This window comes from Giraffa tippelskirchi, chromosome 10 (genome assembly GCF_054371585.1).
Source record: "Giraffa tippelskirchi isolate mGirTip1 chromosome 10, T2T-mGirTip1v1.2.pri, whole genome shotgun sequence".
In the NCBI taxonomy this organism is placed as follows: Eukaryota; Metazoa; Chordata; class Mammalia; order Artiodactyla; family Giraffidae; genus Giraffa; species Giraffa tippelskirchi.
The window spans coordinates 96,056,781-96,083,750 of NC_137284.1; the positions used below are offsets into that span (position 1 = coordinate 96,056,781).

Consider the following 26,970-nt stretch of genomic DNA (forward strand, 5'->3'; position numbering starts at 1 on the left):
TGGTGGATCGAAAGTTCTAGGTCAGCCTGACTCCAAAGCCCACTTTCTTTGGAAACACCCCTTCAGCATCAGAAAAGGAGACATGTTAACTCATGAAACTATCTGTAATGACAAACTTCAACCTTGGGCAAAATACTTTCATGATGATTATGTACATTATACACGAGCCCTTTATAGAAGTCCACACGGACACGAAGCCAAATTCTATTACAGTATTTGTACAGTGTTGTCTATGCTATCCTTTACTATGTGGATTTTTTGTAAAATCTCTCCTGAAACTCTACATCTAATTCCCATCCACATTCCCATTTTTGGTAAATATCATTCCTATTTAGTTGCTTCTTACCTTCCCTCTATTACCTTGAAAAAAAATTATATTCTTCTGATACCTACCTGTGACAATGACGTTTGCTCCGATGTTGAAGTTTTTTATGTAATTATTCCACAGTGATTCAAGTCATACCAAAAACTTTAGACTAATTAGCTTCTCTGATTTCTTCAAATTTTAGTAGAAATATGATGACTTGGAATTCAAGACACTAGGATTCTGGTCCTGGTTCATTTTGCTTCTAACAAGCTCTGGGGTTGAGCAAATCAAGTAAACTAACGCCTTTGGTACCTTATTTATTTGAAAATGACGGTGCTACTGTTAGGTCAAGTGAACATCCTTGTTAGTGTTTCAGTGAGCTTAAAATGAAACAAGATCTGAAGAGTCATTTGAATAAAAATTATATAGAGGTAAGAGATTGTAAATATTACTATATTATCATTGACATTTTTATTAGCATTTTTATTTGTGATAATTGTGTGGTCCAACATGACATTTTAATATCATGGGAGTAAATCTTGCCTATCTGATAGGAATTCAGTATCTGGGGTTTACAAGTAGATCCATAGCAACTAATGACTTGTTTGCATTCCTCTGTGTTTTGATGTCTGGGATTCTCCAAGCCTGTATCACAGCTTTTCACACACCCAGTTAATAGGCATTCGTTTTGTCATGTTTGCTCATTTCCAGGGTGAACAAAATCAAAGGGAACATTGGCTAAAGCCTAATGTATGCAGCCAGTATATAGCATTTCTCTTCTGTTGTCCACAAGAAATGGGTTTTTCCGCAACAACAGCACAATCTATGGGCATCTCAAGATTTTACCAGAAATTGCAGCTTCAAAAAATCTATCCAGTTCATGCCCAAAGTTCAGCTTGCAGCTCCAGGTATGGGCCTTAAGACAAATGACCACAAAAATGGCAGGATGCCTGGTACTCAAATCCTCCATTGTTAAGTTGGATCACTTCATTGCCTGCCCCATCTTATCTTCTGAGGGTCACCATTCATGACTGACATTACATTTTGGTGCCCATTGCATTGATGCATTCGGAGTATAAACGTATTTGTTTGAAGACCATTTCTTCCATTTTATAAACTGGATATTGAAGGCAATGTCTACTTTTTACTTCATTTTCCTACTAAAGACTCCCACACTGAAGTTCTTTTTTCTAATTTTGTTGTGGGAAAACATATTTGAAAATTTGGTGTGCTTATTTTAGTCAGTTAATATAGGGTATCTATTCCACTGCATTTTTTCTTGCTTTCTTATTTCTTGTTTTTAATTCACTTCTTTTGGATTGAGATAGAACTGACACATATTATGAATGTTTAATACATGCACATTCATGTGACTTACATGATCTTTCTCAGGGAAAGAGACATCATTTCAGTGTTATGATTAAAAGCAAGAACATTGTTTTCAAATGTGAGTAGCAATACAATGTATGAGCTATTACTAATAGTTAGTTACAGAATCCAGGTCAGGCTGCAGAAGGGTAAATATTCAGGATATAAAAACATGACTTAATGTTTCAAATATCACATAATGATCCAGTCCTCTTACTTTGACAAGTCTCTACTGGATCCCAAACTGCCAGAGTAGCTAGTCATGTGACTTTAGGCAAGTAACTAAACTTCTCTAAACCTCAGTTTCTTTATCTGTAAAATGGAAATGAAAGGATTACTGGTGAGGATAGTGTAAGGCATTGAAACTACATATCATGGTGTCTATCCTTCAGTAAATATTAACTAATATTAAAATTCTCCTTAATGGCATGGTTTGAGGCCATTTCATCAAAATCTTCCACCAAACAAAAGGTATGCTTTTTATAAGCAATAACTATTACACCAAGCTCAACAATCCAAGACGTCCTACTTCGGCAGCCATGGACCATAGAAGAGAGGTCTCCATTAAGCCAGAATCTAGAATGCTTTTCCACTAGCATAGAAGCTGTTTGGTGTTGAGACTCGTTCTGTGTCTTGATCACCCTTCTGTCTGCAGCTCCCAGCACAGAAACTGTCCTCAATAAATATTTGCTGAGAGAATGAAACAGCAAAGGAGAATGCCCAGCCATGAAGACACTTGCATGAACTTTGGAGCTGAAATGGCTCATTGAGCTCACAAACTGGTCCATGTCCAGACAATTTCACGAGAGATGAGATAGTTTAAATTTCAAATAATCTCAGCCTCCCTCTAAGAAGCTAAAGTAATAAGTGAGATTTATCAATGTTGTGTAATCATTTACTGTAAGAATTTTCTTCCACGGCTCTTAGGGATGAAATGAAAATCAGTAATATTGGTTTTGCAGGAGATTCAGGAGCACAGTATTTTATCTCAAAATATAGGGAAGAGATAGTAAGAAAAGTGTTTGTCACTTAATAGACTGCCTACAAGAAAAGGAACTCAAACTAATAACTTATACCAATGTGATGATATAATATGCTATTTATTTTAGAATATATTTTAGAATATTTTAGGATATAGAAAGATAAATGAAGCAATAAGACTGTCCTTCAGAATACTTTACTATCTAGTGTGAGTCTATTTTGTATATGTTTTCTAGAACACGACTTTCAACCGCTCTCAAGCGGAGACAAGAATAAACCGTTTACAGGGGTTTAGGTTCCATATACAGTGACCAAGAGCTGTAAAACTACTGTTTAGATGCTGAGACCAAGAATGTGGCAGTCAGATCAGTGAGACCCCAGTTGTTTCTACAAAGCATCTATCAGATTTTTATGACTAGAGTAAGAATAGAAAACGATACTTACCAGGAGGAGTTACTATGATGTTAGCTCCTTCTCCAAATATCTTCTTCCAGCCTGAGCTGTCACGATGGTAAAAGCTCCTACAATAATCCAGCCTTCTGCCATCTTTATAAAGTGACTAGAAGTCAAAAAACTTCATACTGGGAGTTTGATCTTCTGAATTCTTTTGGAAGTCCTTGCATATAGGTTTCACAGCATCCAATGTTTTATAAGTTTTCCTCAGATCTGTTGTTACTATTTAGTCGCTAGGATGTGTCCAACTCCTTTGCAAACCCTTGGACTGTAGCCCGCCAGGCTCTTCTGTCCATGGGATTTCCCAGGGAAGAATACTGGAGTGGGTTGCCATTTCCTTCTCCAGGAAATCTTCCCGACTCAGGGATTCACTAGGGAAGCCACATTCCTCAGGTAAATGGACCCAAATATCTGCTTTCCAAGAAGTAGTAATCACTGAAAACGTTGATGAAAGATGAAAAGTATAAAAACAGGCAAAGAACACATCACTGACACCAACTGGTTAACCACCTGTTTTCTAAATTTCCAGGATCGGTATTCAAAGAATCAAGACTTTTTTAATTTCCAGGTGTTCAGTTCTGTTGAAATTGCTCCGAGTTTGCATCAGTTGAAAGGCCGTTCTCTTTTCACAAACACCAGGGCTATTTAGTGATTTGGGAATGTATTGCTGAATAGAGGAAAACCTTCAGTAACCGAAAATGCAAATACCTCATTAGCCATCACATGTGTACTTGAGAAGTGTCAACAAAGCTCTCTATTCATTGAGCAACACAGTTCTTTACCAAGGTAAAGGGAAATGAGAAAATAAGTCCCATGATGACTTATTTAACATTATTTTTCCTAGGATAAAGGAAGAAATTTGCAGAATTCTCTCTCCTTTGAAATAATACTTTCTTTAAACTAAAACTTGAAAACTATATCCATTTCTTTGATAGTCAAAAGAAGTTCTCTTCATGGCTATTCTGTAATTTCAAGCCACTCATCTTGGGGCAGGGGGAAAGAAATTGCCAGAAGCAGCTGAGTATTCCTCTGAACACAGCTGTGCTGTCCATCTGCCAGGACCAGACAGGACAGGCTCTTACTCTCCCCATGTCTACTCCAGATACATTTGTTAATGGTCTAAGTCCCGTGAACAATCAGTTCCTCTGCCCCGAGGATGAAAATAAGAGGAAGTCAACACAATGGGAGGGGATGAGAGATTCAGATGCCAGTTATATTTAGGTAGAGTTTTGTTTTTTTTTTAATTGAGAGTTCATGGAAAATTCCTGGCTGTACAGTGGTTAGGACTCTGCACTTTTACTGCTTTTACTGGGCTCAATCTCTGGTTGGGGAAATAAGATCTCATGATCCACAGAATGTCCACCAAAAAAACTGAGAATTCTAAGTTGTTAGTACTCTGGGCTGTCATATACCCTTTGCATGTATTGTAGTCATGAATGATGTCCCTTCAGTTCCTTTCTGAAAACTTGTCCTCTGACTTTCCTTATTCCAAAACCATGAGAAGAATTATCAGGAGCTTTAGGAACTGTCTGTTTTTCAAAATGCATGAAAGATTTAAGTGATAAAATGCAAAAGAGTAACTGAAGAGTTATGCAATTATTAAGTTTTATTAAATATAAGAACAGTAAGAAGAAAGAGTATAAGGTTTTACTAACGGGCATAGAATTAAACCTGAATAAATGGAGAGACATATCATATTCATGAAGGAAAAGCTCAATGTCATAAATGGAAACTCTTCTTAAAATCATGTGTATAAATAGACTAATTCCAATGAGACTTAAGGTAACATTTTATTTTTTTGTTCCATGTTGTAAAGATTGGGGGTGAGCTAGTTATATTTAATTTAAATTGATATAAAAAGTAAATATAAAATAATTAATAAATTTTTATTAAAAATATTATTTTTAATAACTAATTTGGCATAGCAGCTCTTAACCGTTGTTGCAAAGTTACTGACATAACACAATAATGGCATAAGTCTACTGAGGCACAAATAAAACACAAATCCTCCAACCATATGTTAATATAAAAATATAATTAAGGAATTTTTAATTGTTGGGAAATGATAATTGTCTTAAAATTAGTTATGAACTATTAATTATAGGTTGGAAGAAAAAATAGCTCTCTATCAAGTACCATAAAAGTTAGGTTTGTATTAAAAGGCATCTAAAAGTGTGAGTTATAAAGAACAATGAATAAAAGTCACTCAGTCGGGTCCGACTCTTGTGCCCCCATGGACTGTTGTAGCACACGAGGTTCCTCTGTCCATGGGATTGTCCCGGCAAGAATACTGGAGTGGGTTACCATTTCCTTCTCCAGGGGATCTTCCTGACCCAGGAATCAAACCCGAGTCTCCTGCATTGCAGGCAGATTCTTTACCGACTGAGCTATGAGTAGGAGACTAACTGAGTCCTTGGGCAGAAAAGCTTGGAATGTCAAGAGGACAGGAGACACCTTTACTTAATGTTTAATTTTTAAGAAGGAGAAATTTGGAGAATTTTTTCTGTTTTTTAAAAATTGAAGTGTAGTTGATTCACAATTTGTACCAATCTCTGCTGTATAGCAAAGTGACTCCGTTTTACACAATATATGTTCTTTTTTTTTCAACATGTTTTCCATTATGATTCATCCCAGGATATTAGATGTAGTTCCCTGTGCAATACAGTAGGATCTTGTTGTTTATCCATTCTAAATGTAATAGTTTACATCTGCCAACTCCAAATTCCTAGTCCATCCCTCTTCTCCTCTTCCTCCTTGTTGGCAACCACAAGTCTGATCTATATGTCTATGAGTCTGTTTCTGCTTCACAGATAGATTTATTTGTGTCATATTTTAGATTTCATATATAACTAATATCATGGTATTTGTCTTTTTTTTCTGACTTACTTCACTCAATATGATAATCTCTAGTTCTATCCATGTTGCTGCAAATAGCAGTGGTTTGTTCTTTTTATGGCTAAGTAGTATTCCATTATAGATATGTACCCCATCTTCCTTATCCATTCATCTGTCAATGGATGTTTAGCCTGTTTCCACGTTCTGGTTGTTGTGAATAGTGCTGCTATGAACATAGGGGTCCATATACCTATTCGAATGACTGTTTTCTCCTGGTATATGTCAGCAAAAACAAGACCGGGAGCAGACTGTGGCTCAGATCATGAACTGCTTATTGCCAAATTCAGACTTAAATTGAAGAAAGTAGGGAAAACCACTAGTCCATTCAGGTATGACCTAGATCAAATCCCTTATGAGTATACAGTAGAAGTGACAAATAGATTTAAGGGACTAGATCTGATAGACAGAGTGCCTGATGAACTATGGACAGAGGTTCGTGACATTGTACAGGAGACAGGGATCAAGACAATCCCCATGGAAAAGAAATGCAAAAAGGCAAAATGGCTGTCTGAGGAGGCCTTACAAATAGCTGGGAAGAGAAGAGTAGTGAAAAGCAAAGGAGAAAGGGAAAGATAATCCCATCTGAATGCAGAGTTCCAAAGAACAGCAAGGAGAGATAAGAAAGCCTTCCTCAGTGATCAATGCAAAGAAATACAGGAAAACAACAGAATGGGAAAGACTAGAGATCTCTTCAAGAAAATTAGAGATACCAAAGGAACATTTCCTGCAAAGATGGGCTCGAAAAAGGACAGAAAAGGTATGGACCTAACAGAAGCAAAAGATATTAAGAAGAGGTGGCAAGAATACACAGAAGAATTGTACAAAAAAGATCTCCATGACCCAAATGATCACGATGGTGTGATCACTCACCTAGAGCCAGACATCCTGGAATGTGAAGTCAAGTGGGCCTTAGAAAGCATCACTACAAACAAAGCTAGTGGAGGCGTTTGAATTCCACTTGAGCTATTTCAAATCCTGAAAGATGATGCTGTGAAAGTGATGCACTCGATATGCCAGCAAATTTGGAAAACTCAGCAGTGGCCACAGGACTGGAAAAGGTCAGTTTTTGTTCCAATCCCAAAGAAAGGCAATGCCAAAGAATGCTCAAACTACTGCACAGTTGCCCTCATCTCACACACTAGTAAAGTAATGCTCAAAATTCTCCAAGTCAGGCTTCAGCAATACATGAACCGTGAACTTCCAGATGTTCAAGTTGGTTTTAGAAAAGACAGAGGAACCAGAGATCAAATTGCCAATATCCGCTGGATCATCGAAAAAGCAAGAGAGTTCCAGAAAGACATCTATTTCTGCTTTATTGACTATGCCAAAGCCTTTGACTGTGTGGATCACAAGAAACTGTGGAAAATTCTGAAACAGATGGGAATACCAGACCATCTGACCTGTCTCTTGAGAAACCTGTATGCAGGTCAGGAAGCAACAGTCAGAACTGGACATGGAACAACAGACTGGTTCCAAATAGGAAAAGGAGTACGTCAAGGCTGTATATTGTCACCCTGCTTATTTAACTTCTATGCAGAGTACATCATGAGAAACGCGGGGCTGGAAGAAGCACAAGCTGGAATCAGGATTGCCGGGAGAAATATCAATAACCTCAGATATGCAGATGACACCACCCTTATGGCAAAAAGTGAAGAAGAACTAAAGAGCCTCTTGATGAAAGTGAAAGAGGAGAGCGAAAAAGTTGGCTTAAAGCTCATCATTCAGAAAACTAAGATCATGGCATATGATCCTATCACTTCATGGCAGATAGATGGGGAAACAGTGGAAACAGTGTCAGACTTTATTTTGTTGGGCTCCAAAATCACTGCTGATGGTGACTGCAGCCATGAAATTCAAAGACGCTTACTCCTTGGAAGGAAGGTTATGGCCAACCTAGATAGCATATTTAAAGCAGAGACATTACTTTGCCAACAAAAGTCCATCTGGTCAAGGCTATGGTTTTTCACGTGGTCATGTATGGATGTGAGAGTTGGACAGTGAAGAAAGCTGAGCGCCGAAGAATTGATGCTTTTGAACTGTGGTGTTGGAGAAGAGTCTTGAGAATCCCTTGGACTGCAAGGAGATCCAATCAATCCATGCTAAAGGAGATCAGTCCTTGGTGTTCATTGGAAGGACTGATGTTGAAGCTGAAACTCCAATACTTTGGCCACCTCATGCGAAGAGTTGACTCATTGGAAAAGACCTTAATGATGGGTAGGACTGGGGGCAGGAGGAGAAGGAGACGACAGAGGATGAGATGGTTGGATGGTATCCCTGACTCGATGGATGTGGGTTTGGGTAGACTCCGGGAGTTGGTGATGGACAGGCAGGCCTGGCGTGCTGCAATTCTTGGGGTCCCGAAGAGTTGGACACGACTGAGTGACTGAAATGAACTGAACTGATGCCCTGGAGTGGGGTTGCTAGGTCATATGGTAATTCTATTTTTTATTTTCTTAGAAACCTGCGTACTGTTTTCCATAGTGGTTGCACCTATTAACATTCCCACTTACAGTGTACTAAGATGCCCTTTTCCTCACACTCTTTCCAGTATTTGTTATTTGTAGACATTTTAATGATAGTCATTCTGACTGATATGAAGTTTCACCTTGTCGTAGATTTGATTTGCATTTCTCTAATAATTAGTGATGCTGGGCATCTTTTCAGGTGCCTACTGGCCATCTGTATGTCTTCTTTGGGAAAATGTCTATTAAGGTGTTCCACTCACTTTGCCTCTGTGTTGTTTGTTTTTTGTTATTGTTGTATGATCTGTTCACATATTTTGGAAATTAAGCCATTGTCGGTCACATCATTTGCAAATAGTTTCTCCAATTCTATTGGTTGTCTTTTATTTTTTTTATGGTTTATTTTGATATGAAAAAGCTTGTAAGTTTGACTAGGTCCCATTTGTTTATTTTTGGTTTTATTTCTATTACGTTCGGAGACTGACCTAAGAAAGCATTGGTATAAGTTATGTCAGAGAATGTTTTGCCTATGCTCTCTTCTAGGAACGTTATGGTGTCATGTTTTATGTTTAAATACTTAAGCCATTATGAGTTTATTTTTGTATATGGTGTGAGAGTGTGCCCTAACTTCATTGATTTATGTGCAGCTGCCCAACTTTCCCAGCACCACTTGCTGAAGAGATTTTTTCCACCTGTTTTTATATTCTTACTGGAGAACTTGTACTTTTTACAAAATTTTTAGGAATGTATCCATTTCTTCTAGGCAGTCTATTTGCTTGCCATTTATTGAGTAATTATTTGTAGCAATGAGTTATTGCCGTTTGTATTTTGGTGGTATAACTGTTAACTTCTTCTAATTTCATGTCTAATTTTGTATCTTTGAGTTCTTTCTCTCTCTTTTTTTTCCTGTGAGTTTGGCGAAAGTTTTACCAATTTGTTTGTCTTTTAAAATAACCATATCTTAGTGTATTGATCTTTTCTATGATGCTTTTAGTCTCTATTTTACTTTTCTCTGATTTTTATTCTCTTTCATTTACCTTTGGCTTTATTTGTTCTTTTTTCTAGTTCTTTTAGGTGTAACATTAGGCTGTTTGTTTGAGGTTTTTCTTGTCTCTTGAGGTAGGCTTGTATCACTATAAACTTCTCTCTTAGAACAGCTTTTGCTCTATACCACAGATTTTTTTTTTATGGTGTTTTCCTGTTTTCATTGTCTTCAAGTATTTTTGATTTCCTCTGATTTCTTCAATCACACACAGGTTGTGTATAGCATACTGCTTATCCTACATGTGTTTTTGTTTCTTGTACATACACAGTGTCTCTACCTCTAGCTGTGTCCTTAGAAAAATTGACCTGTGTAAGCAGAGACAGAGAATGGAAACTGAGGGAGAGATCATAAGGGTTCTGTCAGTACATCGAAAAGTAGTTATCACAAAGCGCAAAGAAAAACAGTGATATAATAATGCATTAGTCAGTAATTGGGGGAGAAATTGGATCTCCACATTAAGATTGCTACCTTATGCCCATACACAAAAATTCAAATTAAAGTGGATGAAGAAATCAAATGTGCAGAACAAAGTCTTAACACCAGCGGAAAAGTATAAATGAAAATTATATTTATGCTTCAGGCTTTCCTAAAGCTGCAAATAGTTAAAGTATGTGGTTGCTGATACAGTAGAGCAAGCTAAAGGCAGTGTATTTACTATCCAATTCCTTGCTGTCTGCAGGCATAGAACTAAGAAGGATCTAAAGCTTTGACTTGTGGTGTGAGTCTGGTTTTTTTTTTTGATTGCGAGATTCTGATGGAAAAATGTGATGACTTGGAGAGCAGTAGCACCCAGGATGCAACAAGACAGATGGGGCTTCAGAGTTGGGGACAAGACCATAAACACTGTTCTAGCAAGCATTCCTGTGCTAGCGCAGCAAGACTTCCAAATCAACTTGAAGAAGAACCATTAGGAGCCTATCAAAAAATGCACATTTTCAGCCTTCATTCCATGATTCTGATTCACTGTGTTGAGTGCCACCCAGAACATGCACTTTTCTTCCAACTCAGGTGATTCTGATGCAGGTGGTGCATGGATCAGAGTTTGAGAAACACTGTTCCTTGGAGAAGGAAATGGCAACTCACTCCAGTGTTCTTGCCTGGAGAACTCCATGCACAGAGGAGCCTGATGGGCTACAGTCCACGGGGTCGCAAAGTGTCAGACATGACCTGGCGACTAAACAACTCAGACTCTTCAGGTAATTTTATAGTTAGTAACCCTATCTTAGAATGTTGTCTATATTACTCTTTTTTTTTTTTTTTTTTTTGTCCCAATTGACACAGAATCTCTTCTCGGGTGAGAATGTCATAGGCCAAGGGCCTGGGTGGGCTTGAGGAGAGAGCTGTTATTAAACGGAACTCTCTCTGTGCTTTTAATTCGCTTTTAATTCTCAACACCTGTTTTATTTAATACCCTCCTACATACTGGGGACCATTGTAAACCTCTCAGATGATGTGTAGTTTTGTAGCGTTATAAGATTTATTTACATCCCTGTAAAGAGAACTGGATGTTTGCTTGAACTCTGGACCAAAAAAAAAAAAGAGAGAGAGACACTGTTCTAGAAGCTCAGATACTGGTACACATTTGGAGGAACCAATACACAAGAGACATTATACACGTGAGCTGGCATTTCTGTATTTCAATATTAATTTTGCTTCGTTAAATCTAGCCCAATAAGGCAGCCACAATCCTTGGCTATATGAATTTTCAATCGAAATATAGACCATTCATTGATTGTTCACCTAAAGTGTTCTTTAATTTTAATTATTGAGAAAATTATGATCTGATAAGTCTTATTCTAGTTTGGCTCTTGGCCTTGTTAATGGTAAGGAGTAGGGGTAGAAAGAAGCTTTGGCTTTACTTGTTTAAGACAGTTCTGGCTGTGGGCTGAATTTTAACAGAGGATATAAGCAGAATTTCTAGGTTGGCCATAACCTACCTTCCAAGTAGTAAGCGTCTTTTAATTTCATGGCTGCAGTCACTATCAGCAGTGATTCTGGAGCCCGAAAAAGTAAAGTCTGACACTGTTTCCACTGTTTCCCCATCTATTTCCCATGGAGTGATGGGACCAGATGCCATGATCTTAGTTTTCTGAACGTTGAGCTTTAAGCCAACTTTTTCACTATCCTCCTTCACCTTCATCAAGAGGCTCTTTAGTTCTTCCTCACTTTCTGCCATAAGGGTGGTGTCATCCGCATATCTGAGGTTATTGATATTTCTCCCGGCAATCTTGATTCCAGCTTGTGCTTCTTCCAGCCCAGCGTTTCTCATGATGTACTCTGCATAGAAGTTAAATAAGCAGGGTGACAATATACAGCCTTGACGTACTCCTTTTCCTATTTGGAACCAGTCTGTTGTCCCATGTCCAGTTCTAACTATTGCTTCCTGACCTGCATACAGGTTTCTCAAGAGACAGGTCAGATGGTCTGGTATTCCCATCTCTTTCAGAATTTTCCACAGTTTCTTGTGATCCACACAGTCAAAGGCTTTGGCATAGTCAATAAAGCAGAAATAGATGTTTTCCTGGAACTCTCTTGCTTTTTCGATGATCCAGCGGATATTGGCAATTTGATCTCTGGTTCCTCTGCCTTTTCTAAAACCAGCTTGAACATCTGGAAGTTCACGGTTCACATATTGCTGAAGCCTGGCTTGGAGAATTTTGAGCATTACTTTACTAGCATGTGAGATGAGTGCAATTGTGCGGTAGTTTGAGCATTCTTTGGCATTGCCTTTCTTTGGGATTGGAACGAAGACTGACCTCTTCCAGTCCTGTGGCCACTGCTGAGTTTTCCAAATTTGCTGGCATATCGAGTGCAGCACTTTCACAGCATCACCTTTGAGGATTTGAAATAGCTCAACTGGAATTCCATCACCTCCACTAGCTTTGTTCGTAGTGATGCTTTCTAAGGCCCACTTGACTTCACATTCCAAGATGTCTGGCTCTAGGTGAGTGATCACACCATCGTGATTATCTGTGTCGTGAAGATCTTTTTTTGTACAGTTCTTCTGTGTATTCTTGCCACCTCTTCTTAATATCTTCTGCTTCTGTTAGGTCCATACCATTTCTGTCCTTTATCGAGCCTATCTTTGCGTGAAATGTTCCTTTGGTATATCTAATTTTCTTGAAGAGGTCTCTAGTCTTTCCCAATCTGTTGTTTTCCTTTATTTGTTTGCACTGATCGCTAAGGAAGGCTTTCTTATCTCTCCTTGCTATTCTTTGGAACTCTGCATTCAGATGAGAATATCTTTCCTTTTCTCCTTTGCTTTTCGCTTCTCTTCTCTTCCCAGCTATCTGTAAGGCCTCCTCAGACAGCCATTTTGCTTTTTTGCATTTCTTTTCCATGGGGATTTTTTTGATCCCTGTCTCCTGTACAATGTCATGAACCTCTGTCCATAGTTCATCAGGCATTCTGTCTATCAGGTCTAGTCCCTTAAATCTATTTGTCACTTCCACTGTATACTCATAAGGGATTTGATCTAGGTCATACCTGAATGATCTAGTGGTTTTCCCTACTTTCTTCAATTTAAGTCTGAATTTGGCAATAAGCAGTTCATGATCTGAGCCACAGTCTGCTCCCGGTCTTGTTTTTGCTGACTTTATAGAGCTTCTCCATCTTTGGCTGCAAAGAATATAATCAATCTGATTTCGGTGTTGACCATCTGGTGATGTCCATGTGTAGAGTCTTCTCTTGTGTTGTTGGAATAGGGTGTTTGCTATTACCAGTGCGTTCTCGTGGCAAAACTCTATTAGCCTTTGCCCTGCTTCATTCTGTACTCCAAGGCCAAACCTGCCTGTTACGCCAGGTGTTTCTTGACTTCCTACTTTTGCATTCCAGTCCCCTATAATGAAAAGGGGACTTGGAAGGAAGGTTACTACTTGGGAGGAAGGTTATGGCCAACCTAGATAGCATGTTTAAAAGCAGAGACATTCCTTTGCCAACAAAAGTCCATCTAGTCAAGACTATGGTTTTTCCAGTGGTCATGTATGGATGTGAGAGTTGGACGGTGAAGAAAGCTGAGCGCCGCAGAACTGATGCTTTTGAACTGTGGTGTTGGAGAAGACTCTTGAAAGTTTCTTGGACTGCAAGGAGATCCAATCAATCCATCCTAAAAGAGATCAATCCTGGGTGTTCATTGGAAGGTCTGATGTTGAAGCTGAGGCTCCAATACTTTGGCCACCTCATGCGAAGGGTTGACTCATTGGAAAAGACCCTAATGCTGGGTAGGATTGGGGGCGGGAGGAGAAGGGGACGACAGAGGATGAGATGGTTGGATGGCATTACCGACTCGATGAACATGGGTTTGGATAGACTCCGGGAGTTAGTGATGGACAGAGAGGCCTGGTGTGCTGCAATTCATGGGGTCGCAGAGAGTCGGACACGACTGAGCGACTGAACTGAACTGAACTGATAAGCAGAATACAAAAATGGGGCTTCCCTCGTAGCTCAGTTGGTAAAGAATCTACCTGCAATGATTCAGGAGACCTGGGTTCAATTCTTCCGTCTGGAAGTTCCCCTGGAAAAGGAAATGACAACCGACTCCAATATTCTTACCTGGAGAATTCTTGCCATGGACAGAGGAGCCTGGCAAGCTACACTCCAAGGGGTCTCAAGAGTTGGACACGACTTAGCGACTAAACCACCAACCACCACCACCTAAAACAATCACTTTTCCCCCTATACTTTCACTAGGTCAACCATGCCATAGATGATTATGTAATAGAAATATCAATTTGTCCAAAAGATAAATTGGATACCAGCTTGAGGTTCAAGAAATCCGAGTTTTCATTTCATCATTTCTCATTCTTCATACTCCTGGATAATAAAGATGCTCCATTCCCAGTCATTTTCTCTGGATAATCATCAGGTGAATGGTTCACTAATATCTAGCTTTTCCATTTTCCTCTCCTAAATATCTCCCCTAACAGATAATCCTAGGTTCTCTGTCTGTCTTAAAGAGAAAATAATATGAACTCTACCAGCTTCTGGGAGAGCTGAGAATATGCTGCCTGCCAGACTGCTTGCCGACAGACTGGAGATGGAGGACTGTTTTTAGGAAAAACTATGGCTATTGTGAGTAATGCTCAAAATTCTCCAAGCCAGGCTTCAGCAATACATGAACCATGAACTTCCAGATGTTCAAGCTGGTTTTAGAAAAGGCAGAGGAACCAGAGATCAAATTGCCAATATCCGCTAGATCATCGAAAAAGCAAGAGAGTTCCAGAAAGACGTCTATTTCTGCTTTATTGACTATGCCAAAGCCTTTGACTGTGTGGATCACAAGAAACTGTGGAAAATTCTGAAAGAGATGGGAATACCAGACCATCTGACCTTTCTCTTGAGAAACCTGTATGCAGGTCAGGAAGCAATAGTTAGAACTGGACATGGGACAACAGACTGGTTCCCAATAGGAAAAGGAGTACGTCAAGGCTGTATATTGTCACCCTGCTTATTTAACTTCTATGCAGAGTACATCATGAGAAACGCTGGGCTGGAAGAAGCACAAGCTGGAATCAAGATTGCCAGGAGAAATATCAATAACCTCAGATATGCAGATGACACCACCCTTATGGCAGAAAGTGAAGAAGAACTAAAGAGCCTCTTGTTGAAGGTGAAGGAGGATAGTGAAAAAGTTGGCTTAAAGCTCAACGTTCAGAAAAGTAAGATCATGCCATCCGGTCCCATCACTCCGTGGGAAATAGATGGGGAAACAGTGGAAACAGTGTCAGACTTTACTTTTTCGGGCTCCAGAATCACTTCTGATGGTGACTGCAGCCATGAAATTCAAAGACGCTTACTCCTTGGAAGGAAGGTTATGGCCAACCTAGATAGCATATTTAAAAGCAGAGACATTACTTTGCCAACAAAAGTCCGTCTAGTCAAGGCTATGGTTTTTCCAGTGGTCATGTATGGATGTGAGAGTTGGACGGTGAAGAAAGCTGAGCGCCGAAGAATTGATGCTTTTGAACTGTGGTGTTGGAGAAGAGTCTTGAGAATCCCTTGGACTGCAAGGAGATCCAATCAATCCATCCTAAAAGAGATCAATCCTGGGTGTTCATTGGAAGGTCTGATGTTGAAGCTGAAACTCCAATACTTTGGCCACCTCATGCGAAGGGTTGACTCATTGTAAAAGACCCTGATGCTGGGTAGGATTGGGGGCGGGAGGAGAAGGGGACGATAGAGGATGAGATGGTTGGATGGTATCACCGACTCGATGAACATGGGTTTGGATAGACTCCGGGAGTTGGTGATGGACAGAGAGGCCTGGCGTGCTGCGGTTCATGGGGTCGCAAAGAGTCGGACATGACTGAGCTACTGAACTGAACTGATGGCTATTGTGGGGAGGGAGAAGGTGACCATGGAATATAAAGTTTGATTCATGGGCATTGAGTTCAGTGTTTTTCTTTGTTCAGGGTAAAAAGAAATTGGGGGAGGAAGTGAAGCAGCTGCTGATATCAGGGCTGTGATTTCCAGCCTCAAGCAAAATTTCCAGTGCAGTGTAAAGGAAATCTGAACCAACGTGCTTATCCCAGATAGCACAGTAGTATATGCCGGAATCACTTTCTTGCAGAATTTGGATTGTAAATATATAGCTCCTCCCTGTGCTCTTATAGACATGGTATTTTGTTCCATCGATTCCTGATTCAAGCACAGGCTTTGAATTGTAGCTGTCGTAATAAAAAAGGCGTCGGGGGGCCATCCTCTTCTCGTGTTTGTACAAGTGGATATAGGTGGCCCCTTGTGTAAGATCACAAGGGAACGAAGCAGTCTCCCCAGTCTTACTAGTGATTAACATCAAGTTGGAAGATACCTGCATGACTGCAATGGGAAAAGCAGCAAAAATTAATGAGGAAGAGGAAGTACTAATTTCTTAGTACAACCCTCTTCCCCCGCTAGCCCCCTCCCCTCAAATTGCCACAAAATACAGAAAAATTCCAGGAGCATCCAGGCAACACACTTACCGGGAGCCAGGACAAACCAGAAGCAGCGCTGGTCCCCGCTTCCTGCCTGTGCAATGAGCTAGACTGGGATTCCGTGCAGATGTGACAGGCAGAGAAGTCAGGGAGGATCTCTCTTAAAGACCACCAGGCTGATCCCAGAGGGGTGGAGGAGCCCCTCCTCTCTGCACCAACCCCTTTCTCGAGGGCCCCCCTGTGGCAGGCTGGGAGCTGCCATCTCCCCCACAGGAGAGAAGAGGCCTGAGCACTGAGACTCAGAACTGCAAGCAGATGGATCAAATGTGAGCTGTGGGGAGGAGAGCCATGCCTGTTGCCTGGTGGAGTGAGCAGTCCTGAATGAGGCTAAGTTCCCTGCAGTTCAGCATTTCAGTGTTTACGCTGCTGCCACGGTCTTGTCCGGTGACATCCTTATATTCCTTCCCGGAACTACCTTTCCTTTTACACCTGTAAGCAAACTCTGAGGCAACAACCAGTGAATCCAATAAGAACTGAACCTGCTTTATTATAAGAAATTAAAATCGATTATGTTGGTCTACATTTGACTGTCCTTAAAATTAAATGGATGTGTGTTCGTGTGTGTGTTTGTGTGTGAATCAATTGGAGAGAGGATTCATGTTCATCCCCAAGTAAAAGGCTGCCTCATATAGAGTGTCCAGATTTCATGAAAAAATAAGGAGCTTCACAATAGTTGGAGCAGACAAACTAAAAACATATATTGTTTTTGAAATTCAGGGAAATGCAAATCAAAACTACAATGCAATATCACCTCACCCATGTCAGAATGGCTATTATTGACAAGGCTAGAAATAACGTGTTGAAGACGTCCAGAAAATAGAACCCTTGTGCACTGTTGGTGGGGATGCAAATTGGTGTAGTCACTATGAAAAATGGTATGGAATTTTCCTCAAACAGTTAAAATGAAACTACCACATGATCCAGCAATTCGACTTCTGAGTGTTTATCCGTAGAAAACGAAAACACTAGGAGATAGCTGCCCCCCATCTTCACTGTTTATAACAGCCAAGGCACGGAAAAAAACCTAAGTGCCCATCAACAGAAGAGTCAAGTACCTGTGGTATACACACACACACACACACACACACACACATGCATATAATACCATTATGTGGCCCCTGGTTTATGTCATGGGTTTAGACAGCTCTCCCAACTGCTTTACAACTCTGTGTCTTGACCGGTTCTTTCTCTTCCATTCTGTTTCTCTACCTCTCTCTGTCTGTCAGTCTCTGTGCACAGATCTTCTCTATTTCCTATTGCTACCCCACCCTTGTACACTCTTTCTTTCTACCTCTGACTTTCTTCCCTTTCTCTCTTTCACTTTATCTCTCTTCCGTTTTACAATTTCCTTTCTTATCTTTACTTCTGTCACTTTCTGTCTCTCTTCTTGCCTATCTCTACCACCTGTCTTTCCTTTACTATTTCTCTATTTACATTTCTTACTGATTTGATTTCTCTCTCTCTTCCTCTCTTTCCATTTTCTCTCATGATCATCCTAACTACTTTAAATTTTCTGTTATTCCAACATCTGCGATATCTCAGCATTGGCCTCTGGTAACTGACTATTCTATATTACCATGTTGTGATGTTCCTGGTTCTATAAGTTAAGGAGTTTGGGATTATATCCTGCACATTTAGAATATCATGTTGTGGACTTTAGCCAGTGTCTAATACTATGGAGTGTGATGACTTTTTGTTAGCCGGGAATTGACCCAGTTGTGGAATGCTCTCAACGGGCAGGTCCAGATAGTAGAATTTTCAAAGACTTTGCAGTGCTATTCACACTACATTGTGTGTACCACCCCGAGTAGTTTCAAATCAAAATTTAAAGAATATGGTTGCAATTGTATAGCCACATTTTTATAATGTGGATTTTTAAAACATTTTCTTATAGGTATACATTGGTGAAGGATGAAAACTATCTCAGAGTCGCACATTTCTGAATAAGGATGCCTTAGTTCGTTTTGTTTACTGTAGCTAGAATGTCTCCATGTCGGGCATGACTTAATTACAAACCCTAACTTCTGAGGGCAGCAAGGGCAGCAGCCCCAGGAGGTGGTACTGTCCTTGTCTCTACTTACACAGAGGCAGAGAGACTGAGGGTGAGTGACTGGTCCAGGGTCCCATAGCTGGCAGGGGCAGAGCCGGGATGCAGGCACCCCGTCTGTACCAGCATCCAGTCTGGTCCGCACAGAACGGTCGTCTCTGGAGTGTGTTGGAGCTTCTGAGATGACAGGTGTGGTCCAGTCACAGCAGTCGGGCTCCACCTGCCTCCGGTTTGGGGCACATTGTTCAGTCCCTTCAAATCATCAAAGGAAACATTTCAACCTCACAAATATGAGCAAATCATCAGTCAACTGTAAAAGCTGTATTTCTGCATAATGATTTAACCATAGAAGGGAAAGAATAGATCTTAAAACTTCATCTGATAAGAAAAAAAAATCTGTAACTATGTATAGTGAAGGATGTTAACTTATGTAGACTTATTGTGGTGACCATTTCAAAATGTATACAAATATAGAGTGATTATGTGATATAACTTAAACTAATAAAATGTTATTTACCAATTATATCTGAATAAAAAATAATGAAATAACATTTTAAAGCAGGAAAATGTAGTGCACTGATTCATAGAAGGTGGGCAGTTGGCATAGAGTCAGATAGGCTGGCAGAGGGAGCTGGAGTCCTGGTATTGAAGGTCCTGCATCAGTGATATCCACTGTGCTTTGGGCCCTTTTCCTACAGACATAAGACAAAATCGTGGCCCTGTGAATAGTAGATCCTTTTCTAAAAGGCTTTAAGTTCTCGTGTTGCCCTACCCATGCTTTTTCAAGTGTAGCATTTTGCCTTGTACACTGCATCTCAAACATTGTGTTCTCTCTTCTTCTAAGTGTGAAAAACCTTCATTGAAAGTCACCAGAAAGAAAAAGGAACTGGAGATGGGGTCTCCCTATTGAAGGTTGAAATGGTGACATCCACTGCTGACATTACTGAATGGCTAATAAAGAATTTATTTATTGTAATTCCTCACAGACATGGTACCATACCCACATCCATTTATGTCGCCTGTCTGTGGCTGGTAAGATAATGTCGTGGTCCACCCTATATTCAGTAAGACTGGATCATATCTGTCAATGAATAGTTGCAGAAAGTCTTGTGCTGTGTTCCTAATCAAAGAGACTTCTTAATATATTGGAATAACACTTTTTTAGTATGTAAAATATCTTTTTATTTTGATTTGCAGAATGAAATTTTTTTGTCTCATGTTTCAAATTTCTTTTGTATTTCTTTCTTAACTCCCTACATTTCCCTTGTGTTTTTTAACTCATTCACATGCGCTATTTGTACAATTTTAAAACACAATTAAATCCAACATATCAAATGATTAGTTCTATTTTTCCTGTTTGCATTATGTATTTGGCCTAAAGTGTTGGAATTACAAAAGGGGAACCTGAGGGATTGTGAATACATATAGAAGGTCACCAGAGCTAGAAACTTTCTTTTAGAAGTATGATCTAAAATATTCTGAATACCCTTCTTTATACCCTTTCTATGAAATTATTTCCTCTTGTGTTTAGTTAGCTTGAATCAAAATGAACTCAATTCTATTGTGAAATGTTTTTGTTAAAAAGAAATATTCAACTCAGTGCTTCATGGGAAGCAGCATGTCTATCAGTTTCCTGTCATTATTCATTATGTCATTTAAGAACAGAAGTGCAGCTGGAGCTCCCTGGGAGCCTGGGGCCTCACCAGAAGGAGCACCTCACGTGGAGAAAGGGGGAGCTCCGGGGTCGGGGTGTGGACTAAAACTTCAAGACTTCAATGGTGTCATCACAGTGAGAACGTCCTGTCCCAGGAGTGGACTCGCGTCTACACCATGGCCACAATGGGGCCTGAGCCGGACATCGGTGTGTGACTTTAACCTAGGAAGGAGCTCTCCCCCTACGCTCAGGCTGGACTAGTAGGACGTGGCCAGTCGTCCTGGGAGGGCAGGGACCCCAGATGTTGGCTCTCAGAGAAAAGACAAGAGGAAGGAAGGATGTGACTTGACTGTGCTGCAAGTTCAGACTGTGAGAGCTGAAGCCTTGACCTCAGTCGTAGAGCCCTGCTTCCCCCTGGAGCTGGATGGATGGAGTGCAGGGCCTGGACCCCTGCTCTGGACCTGCTGGGTGGGGAGGGGGGCCACCTGCTCTTCATGCTCATGTTGCTGAGCAGCCCTCTGCTATTCACCTATCAGACTGTCATCTGATTTACCATCTGGAAAGCCTTGCTGAGATTGACTCTGAAGTCATTTTGTCCCTTTAGGGGGCTTGAGTGACTCAGTATATATGATACTCAATTGCACAGCTCGGTGACCCCAGAGCCTTCTGTATCTCGTTTCTCATGAGGGAGAGAGCACATCCCTGATGCCCGCATCTGCAGTCTTTCCATGTTACTGGGTTCGGGGATCAGGTCTCATGTCACCCAGTCTACACTGAGAAAATAAAACCAAGACATATCAGCCTCACGGATCATGGAAGAGCACAGGTGGTTGGTGGAAGGAGTCCTGTGTTCCAAGGAGTCCTGTCTGCCCTTTCCTTCAGGGTCTTGAGGTGCAGCATTTGGCCATCCTGAGCATAAGGTTCCCAACTCACAGAGGAGCTTATTGGATGAAGTCTGTCTATAAAAGTGGGGAACCTGAACCCCCAGCCCAGAGTATGTGTGATAACAATCGCAAGAGTGTGTAGAAGGACCTTTTATTCCATTAGCTGTGACCCTTTGAAAGTGAGCAAAGTTGGTTGTGGTTTAACTGTTCTTATTTTTTTGTGACACCCCAGCTACACTTTGCAGAGACCCAGCCAGTCAAGGCCAGTTTGACTGTGACCTTTTTCCAGGAATCAACCACACTTGACAGAGCATGTGAACAAAATTGAAACCTGAGAGGGTGAAACCCCACCAACCACACCAGTGCCCTCCTGCTGCCCCTCAGGCTGTCTCCCCACCCCCACTGCCCTCCATTCTCTGCACCTCCCAGGCCAGGGCTGCCCAGGGTGAGAGAGGCAGGAAGTTGCTGAGAAGTTGGAAACTACCCAGCACTGCCCTCAGGGCCCCAGCAGGGAAATCAGCTGCACAAAACTTTCGGTGATTTGCAGTTTTTCCATCTTGCCTTCTATGCTTTCCCAATGTAGAAATAGTTTCAGATAGCTAAGAGGAGGGCCAGGTATTTGAGCTAAAGACACCAGATCACATTCTTCAGAACCAAGAAGACTACACTAGATTTCTTCCTTCTTGTATCTGGTTGCTCTTCTTTTGTTTCCAGCTCTGAACTTCTCTTTGGTTTTCAAAAGAACTGGTTTCAGGGGAGCTGAAGCAGATTGTAAGCAAACAAACAAAAAACACCTTCCCAATTTTAAAGGAGACATGTTTTTTCTAATACACAAAAAGGATTTTCAAATCACTTATTTTTTTCACCCACACACCATGCAGTGAACTTTTTGTTTTGTCTGTACCTATAGAAATAGACACATGTATAAATAAACATTGTTATAATATGTGTTACTATTATTATGGGATAGAAAAAGTGATCAAAGGATATGGATAAATATTGCAGAGGACAGGAAATCTGAATTGACTTTAAATATGTAAAGAGATGCTTATCCTCACTCACAGAAAGAGAAAAGCAAATTAAAACCACAATGAGATAAATGAGATATTATTTTTCACCTGACAGATCAGCGAAATCCCGTCCTACGACATCAGTCTCCCGGCCTTCACCTACATTGTGGTATAGGTGCAGGTTGGTGCTGTGTCCATCACAGTCCATCCTAAAGGAAATCAACCCTGAATATTCATTGGAAATACTGATGCTGAAGCTGAAACTCCAATACTGTGGCCACCTGATGCAAAGAACTGACCCAGTGGAAAAGACGCTGATGCTGGGAAAGATTAAGGGCAAGAGGCTGAAGGGGGCGACAGAGGATGAGATGGTTGGATGACATCACTGACTCAATGGACATGAGTTTGAGCAAGCTCAGGGAGATAGTGATGGACAGAGAAGCCTGGGGTGCTGCAGTTCTTGGGGTTGCAAAGAGTTGGACACTACTGAGCAACTGAATAACAGCAACCATCATGGGCAAGTTGGCCATTGCTGTCAAAATGACCCAATACACATAGTCAAAATAACACAAAACAGTTATAATTTCAACATTTTTTGTAATAGCGAAAGAGTGGGAAAAAGCCAATAATATATCACAGGGGAAGTTTGTCAAATATTGTATATTCACCAGTGAAATATCACAGAGCTTTCTATGTGTCCCTAGAGACTGACATAAAAGAACCCTATGCTGTGTAAGTACAAAGAATTGCAGAATAATGTATATTGTTTCCTCCCTTTGTGTGTGAAGCAGGAAATTAGAGTATGTATTCATGCATATACATTTGTGTTTTATCTATTTACTATTTGTATGTTCATTTGAATTTGCTAAATAAATAAAAGCTAGAATGATGCAGAGGAAATGGAAGTGTAACCTGTAAGAGGTAGGGAGGTACATAACAGTGGTTGAAGCAAGATATCTTAATGCCGTTTTTAGTGTTTTGATTGATTTTGATTTATGTGATGGTATAATGTAATGATTTTACTGGGGTTTCCTAGGTATAATAGTTTTCAAGGACACTTCTTAATTTTCCTTTTCTTTAAATAACATACATTTTTGGGGAAGATGCATAGTAGTCTGTCATATGACATCCTTTATTTTTTAGTTTCTAATTGGGCATTTGGATTAATTTGAGTTTCTATAAATGGTGCGATAGTGAACCAACATCTTGGCACCTAGATCTTAGTACATACATTTTATTTCCTTAGGAAATTGATGTGTCAGTGGTCAGAACACTTTCCAGGGAAGCAAGTTCTACACTATAATGAGCCCTATGATGGTTCCTTGCTGCCTGAGATCTGAGCTGGCAATGTTGGAAAAGTTTCGACCACTTGCTGCCTCTACCAGCTGCACATTCAAATTACTGAAAGAAAATTTTTTAAAGTCTGATGCCTGGCTTACGATGAAGTCTGGATCTCAGTGATTCTTCCTTCTCTTCCTTTCTTTTCTCTGTCCTTCCTCCCTTCCATTTATTTTGAGTTATAATTCACATACCATAGGTTCCCCAAAAGATACCAGCTATTCTAATGGATAAAGCAGCAGGACTTAGGTCAGGCCGACGTGGCCCATGTGGACTCTGGCACTGATCCATGTTAACTTGGAGTACATTTCTTAGCTTCTCTGGGCTCTGGTGTTCTCATCAGTGAAATGAGTCATACCTGATCTGTATTTTAGTGAAAACATCAGACGTGAAGCAAGCAAACTGCCCAGCAGACCTGATGCTCACTAAGTGGTAGGGACTTCCTGTAATTCAAAGGAAACTAAAGAAAGCAAACATACAGGAAGTAGCCTACAAGCACATTACAGGGACCATGCATTTACCCAAATTCATTCTCATGACTCAGAGAAATACTGAATTTCTAGCTTTTCGCCTGAGTTTTACCAGCTTGGTGTAGTATCTCTAATTGTCTCTTTTTAGTCAATTTCTAATTGACCATTATATAAGACTTTGAATAAAGTGGGAAATCCTGTATCACTTAATCGTGACCCGCTTGATTGACAACGAGCTTTCAAAAAATGAAGTCTATGAGGGAAAGCATTCCAAAATAGTAGAGAGAATTCATAATGGGAAAGACTTTGAGAATTGTTGCCTTGGAGTTTCCCTTTTTTATTCTTGAGAAGTGTATGAAGTGCTCCAATTCTGTAAAGACTATGGAGACGTGAGGGTTTTCATCTGGAACTGTACTGATCGCTGCCTCACTTTTCCATTGCACACCTGCAGATGCAGGCTGCTCTTGAGATATTTATTTTATTCAACTGTCATCGACTTGATTCACAGAGGTCCTATTACTAGATGGAAAGTCAGTATATAAAAGCCTTTCCAGCATGAAAAAATTGGGGATAGGTTGTCCTATGACCCTCTAATTGCACACACAGCCTAGGTGCAAGGAGAGGAAATAGATAAAAGGCCGTTGTCTTTACCGCTCTTAGCCTAATAAGGAAGGAAATTTCCCGGTTTTATTTTTTTTGATAAGTGGATTTATTATCTTTCTAGTTTTTATTGGAATATAGTTGCTTTACAATGTTGTGTTAGTTTCTGTTGTACATCAAAGTGAGTAAGCCTTACATATACATATATCCCTTCTTTTTGAATTTCCTTCCCATTTAGGTCACCACAGAACATTCAGTAGAGTCCCCAGAGCTATACAGTAAGTTCCCATTAGTCATCTATCTTATACATAGTATCAATAGTACGTGTCTGTCAATTGCAGTCTCCTAATTCATCCCACCTTCCTTTCCCCCTTGGTATCCATCAGTTTGTTCTCTACTTCCTTGTCTCTATTTCTGTTCTGCAAATATGAACCTCCAGTTGAAAGTAAAAGTAAACATCTATTCTTGCAGCAACTAATGTAGAAGTTAGGAGCAGAGTTCCAGTAACCAGGGTGCTTGGGTTCCAATCCTAGGTCTCTTTTCTTATTAACTGTTTAACTCTGGTGTGTGTGTGTGTGCGTGTGTGTGTGTGTGTGTGTGTACGTGCTAAGTCACTTCAGTCATGTCTGACTCTTTGCAACTCCATAGACTGTAGCCCGTCAGGCTCCTCTGTCCAGGGGATTCTCCAGACTCTGTTCTATAGATGAGGAAACTCAAGCAGAGAGGAAATAAGGAGGGTCTAACTCTGGGAACCCTCCTTATCTCCTCTCTGCCTCAGTTTCCTCATCTATTAAACAGAGATCATTGAATATGTCTTGTGAGAGTTCAATAAGTTGACAGATGCGAAGACTAGAACCAGAAAGCCTTTGCTGTTACTACTTCATTGGGTTATTAATCACTGTATTTGTAAATTGCCATAGAAATCTGAAATGACTCAATTTGAACACCTGATTCTAAATATAGGTAAACTTAGGCAACGTGATGTGGTCAAGGAGACATGATACAGCTGGTTAGAACAGACTAGGAAGTGAAGGTTCTAACTTGAGGTGTGAGGTGGACCTCTGGTCCAGTGTTCCTCCCCCCATACCACATGGTAGCTGTGCCATAGTGGAAGAGGACTGGACCAAACTGATGTATGCCTTCCTCCCACCTCAGAAATGCACCTGGGCATCTAAGAGGCTTCCACGGGGATTCTGAGGCCCCTGTGGTCTGCTGAGTCTAGGGCAGGAGCTGGGGTGTCAGGATGTTCAGAGCACTATCCACTGTCTTGCTCTGTCTGAGACTCTCAGTCTAGTTCATTATACTCCCGAAAGAGGAGTTACTAACTTAGACACACTCACAGAGTCAGGCAGAGTTTCCATAGTGTTGATAACAGAGGGAGCAGCTATGGTGATTCCAGAGAATATACATGAGGCGAAGGCAGACACACCCGCAAGTCCTTAAGAAAATTCTCACGGACTCTTTGGAGGAGGCCTTTAGCAAAGAAGCAATGCATATTCTGTTTTGGGGGGGTTTGTTTTGTTTTTCTCAGTAGCAAATGAGTCAAGGGAAAGCCACAGGATCCTAGGAAACAAAATATGGGCTCTGAGATCTTAGAGACCTGGCTCTAAGTGACTATTACTTACAAAAGAGTAACCACGAGCAGAATACCCAATTTCTCCAATCTGTAAACTATCAACTTTAATTGTACCTTCCTCTGAGGGCTCTTAGACAATTAATGGGATTCCTGGTGAATTGTTAAAACTGAGTCCCTCAAGACAAGTCCAGCTTGTCTGCAGGGATATGAGATTACAGATGATTCTTGGTAGTTCTGTATATGTGTAGAATCTACCGACTTTATAGTACAGGTACAGACAGTAGATTGCTTTCTAATGGCCCTAATATTGCTGAGGGCTTGCATGGTCCATGCATCACTAACATATCTACTCCTCACGTTCCAGGAGACAGAGCTGTAACTCTGTTACACAGACGTGGAAATGATGGCACTGAGAGCTCAAATCGCTACCTGAGGTCGCACAGATACTAATACAGACCCGGGGTTCAAATCCAGGCCCTCGGGGGTCAGAGACTTCATGCTGCACCCTCCACCCAGTGCCCCTCTGGTGTTGGTGCAGTTCTCAAGGGGTTAATGTGAGGAGCAGGAGGCAGTGCTTGTGAGGCACTACCAGGGATCTGATCACCCGCAAGTGCAAGTCATGCTGGGTGTCAGTCACACTGTTGCCATAGGAACATCTCAAACCAATGAGTCTAAAACTGGTGACTCTGAAAGAGAAGGAACCTGGGCACCTTCTTTTGGCTGTGGGTCCCCTTGGAGCCAGGGCCCCCAAAGAGAGCACCATAACCACTGTCTCAGGGAAAGACCTAGAAAAGTGGTGTTGGCCATAATTATAAGCAGAACTGAATTTGATATCACTGTTGTCATGCTGTTTCTCACCTTGATTAGATTTCATGACATTAAAGTACACAGACAAAAAGGGACTTTAGA

At 40.7% G+C, this 26,970-nt stretch overlaps 1 protein-coding gene across 1 annotated transcript in view; it reads right to left on the bottom strand.

The window, feature by feature from the left end:
- The window catches only part of LOC145524197 (uncharacterized), a 38,748-nt gene extending 17,520 nt beyond the window's left edge, over nucleotides 1-21,228 (bottom strand). Inside the window, exons 1-3 of the mRNA XM_081536017.1 lie at nucleotides 20,991-21,228; nucleotides 18,271-18,781; nucleotides 3,101-3,156 (exon numbers count right to left, since the gene is read on the bottom strand). Of these exons, the coding sequence (XP_081392143.1) occupies nucleotides 3,101-3,156; nucleotides 18,271-18,781; nucleotides 20,991-20,997 (574 nt within the window). The 5' untranslated portion in view covers nucleotides 20,998-21,228. The remainder of the gene's footprint in view (nucleotides 1-3,100; nucleotides 3,157-18,270; nucleotides 18,782-20,990) is intronic.
- Between the last annotated feature and the right edge of the window lie 5,742 nt (nucleotides 21,229-26,970).